We start from the raw sequence: 3,116 nt of genomic DNA, 5'->3' as shown, positions 1-3,116 counted from the left end.
GCATTCCCCTATATTGGGGCATATAAATAGCTTAAAGCATTTATATGGTATTACCATGACACATATAAATTTAGGCTGACCATAAAACTCTACCTTTCGTGTTGGTGGTTATAACCTTGTTCAATAGCAAAACTGTAAAGTGACAGTTATTGATATAGAACATCTGAGAGCACTCTTCCCCTCCAGATTTTCTCTCTGGGAAATAAAGGATCTGGTGTCTATAGCAGTTGACCAGTTATTAGAAAGATATTAAAAGCTGTATTAGTAAATTAAGTAGTTTTCTATACACTGGTAAAAGAAATTTGTAACTGAGATATATGCTCAGGTTATATTATTTAGGAAGGATTTAGGTCTACATCTATGACTTAGCAATTAAGGCCACTTGTTCTTGCAGAGGTTCTGTGTTCCGTTCCATCACTCAGATTGGGCAGCTCAAAAATGCCTGTAACCATAGCTCTAGAGTATCTGGCACTTGTTCCTGCCCTGAATGGATAGTTTGAAATTATGAGGCAACAGGTACATCTCTAGAAAGTCTTACACAATGGTTTTATAGTTTTTCCTTTGCGTTTCAGGTAACAACGCTTGTCAACACAAGCAACAAAGGTCCGTCTGGTAAAAAGAAAGGGAGGTCAAAGAAAGCCCATGTGCTGGCAGCATCTGTAGAACAAGCTACTCAGAACTTCCTGGAAAAGGGTGAACAGATCGCTAAGGAGAGCCAAGACCTCAAAGAAGAGTTGGTGGCTGCTGTAGAGGATGTGCGGAAGCAAGGTAGGTGGAATAACACTGTCCTGGCCCGTAGGTTGCTATGTAAACAGGACTTTGATCTTTAGAATCAATGGAGTACTTTGACTGTCTGCTCTCTGCATTTACTGTGTTCAGTATTTACTGGGCTTATTTGCACAAGTATTTTGCTGTTGAAGTGTGAGCATGGCTTCAAAGAGCCCACTTTTGCTTTTACTTAGAAATCTTCCTGTTGCTTGCTCTTAGAAGATGAAAACAAATTCTCCTGTCAAACGCATACCTGGGGATGGATTTGGAAGATTCAATCCTTATAAAATGGCTGAACACAGGATTTTAAAGTGGATGGGGGAGAATGATATAAAACTGTGAAGAGCAAATGTCCCCATGATTCTTGAATGAACTTTTCTGTCCACAGCTTTTCTCACAGCTAGTTAGCATACTGTGTATTTGACATTTTGGACATGTTTTTACTTCCAGTAAAATAACATAAAAATAACATCTGAACTGTTTTTGAGGTTCATTTACAGTTAGTGTTGGTATGTCTGTACACATCTTTGAGAAACTTATCACTAGACATTTTTCTTCCTACAAAAGTAAATATGTACTTATTCAACTATTCATATATGCCCTTCCCAGAAGTCTCTGTCTCACTTTTTATCTGCTTGATGACTGTTCATATTTCACAAAAGTAGGATTCTGCAGCATTATTTTACTGCATATTTCTGGAATATTTCATTAAGTACAATGTCTTCAATGACCATACACATTGTATTTTAGTTTTATGACTAAATAATAGTCATACACACACACACACACACATCCACCACACATCCACCACATACATACATACATACATACAGATCCACAAATCACAAATTTTGGGTGGAATTCACTATTTTTGTGAACAAAATTACTATAATAGTATACAAAATTAAATAAACATACTTATTTATGATGGTTGCCTTTAATTATCAATTTGACAATTTAATTTAATTATCAACTTAAAATCCCCAGGGAAAAGAGACTCAGTAAGAAACTGCATTCATTTGGTGATCTGTAGGGATTGTCTTAACTAAGTTAATGGATGTGAAAAGACTAAACTTTCAGGAGGCAGCACCATTCCTTAGGCAAAATGTCCTGAACCACATCAAAATGGAAATGAAAGCGTAGACCAAATGATTTTTTGAACATTGATTTTTAATGCCTAGAGGAATGTTTCATTAAATAATTGTTGAATGAACTCATGATTTTTTATACTGTTTATTCAATTATACTGTCTTTTGCAGTTCCTAGCTGAATGCTTAGTATCTAAAATTAAAAGCCTCCCTTACTTCCATGCAAACACACTTGTTTTCTTCCTTGCTTGTTTGTATGATCTGCACATGTATGTATTTACTTTTACATGTGTGTGAGCACATATAACTTGCTCTCTTGTATGTGGGACATGAGATTAATGTGGAGACTCATTCTGTACTGATTTTCCACTTTATTCATTGAGACATTATCTCTCACTCAAACTTGGGGAATGCCAATATAGCTATTCTTGCTTACCAGCTTACTCTGTGAAACCCTCATCTCTAATTTCTAAGGCTTCAATTACATGCAGGAACCATACTCATCCAAAATTTACATGGGTTTCTGGAGATCAGAATTCTAGTCCTGACAATCTGGAGTAAAAGCTGTAACAACTAAGCTAAGTTCCCAGCCTCTGACTACACTTTCTACACTACACTGATGCCATTATTCAATTCCTTTCTCCTAAAAGTTAACTTCACTGATAAGGCATTCACTCAAATTGTTTCTTCAATTGAGCATGTTTAATATTTCACATTTTACCTTGTGTGCTTGGAGCATGAGTGTGTGCATGTCTCTGGAGCATGGAGACCTCTAAAGTTTGAAATGCACCTGAAAGTTGGTGTTTTTTCTGAAGTTAGACACCTGCCTGCCAGTGTGCATCTGCGCCCTAGATAATTACTTCTTGTTGTTGTTTTCTTATATATACTAATGTGCACATGTGAAAATGATGCGGCGTGCTCAGGTTGACAAATGTTTACACCTGTGGAGCCATTAATGTTCTCAAAATACATAACATATTTACACTGGAGAGAGTTTTGGTTAGTCTCTATGTCTCTGTGCATCCTCTTTGGTAATACGTTTCCTTGTTAAGTTTCTGCAGTGACCCCTTAGACTTTCCTTCATTTTTTTTTATTTTAATATTTTTATTACATATTTTCCTCAATTACATTTCCAATGCTATCCCAAATGTCCCCCATAGCGCCCCCCATTTCCCTACCCACCCATTCCCATTCTTTTGGCCCTGGCATTCCCCTATATTGGGGCATATAAAGTTTGCAAGTCCAATGGGCCTCTCTTTC

The 3,116-nt window shown here is 36.8% G+C and overlaps 1 protein-coding gene across 4 annotated transcripts in view; it reads left to right on the top strand.

The window, feature by feature from the left end:
- Ctnna2 (catenin alpha 2) overlaps positions 1-3,116 on the top strand; it is a 1,082,633-nt gene that overhangs the window by 216,530 nt on the left and 862,987 nt on the right. For all 4 annotated transcript variants that reach the window (XM_021164215.1, XM_021164216.1, XM_021164213.1 and 1 more), the window contains one exon: positions 573-768. In XM_021164215.1, coding sequence (XP_021019874.1) covers positions 573-768 — 196 coding nt within the window. The remainder of the gene's footprint in view (positions 1-572; positions 769-3,116) is intronic.

This window comes from Mus caroli, chromosome 6 (assembly GCF_900094665.2).
Source record: "Mus caroli chromosome 6, CAROLI_EIJ_v1.1, whole genome shotgun sequence".
Taxonomy (NCBI): Eukaryota; Metazoa; Chordata; class Mammalia; order Rodentia; family Muridae; genus Mus; species Mus caroli.
The sequence above is the reverse complement of the archived record's forward strand: the minus strand, read 5'-3'. Positions and strand labels throughout refer to the sequence as shown.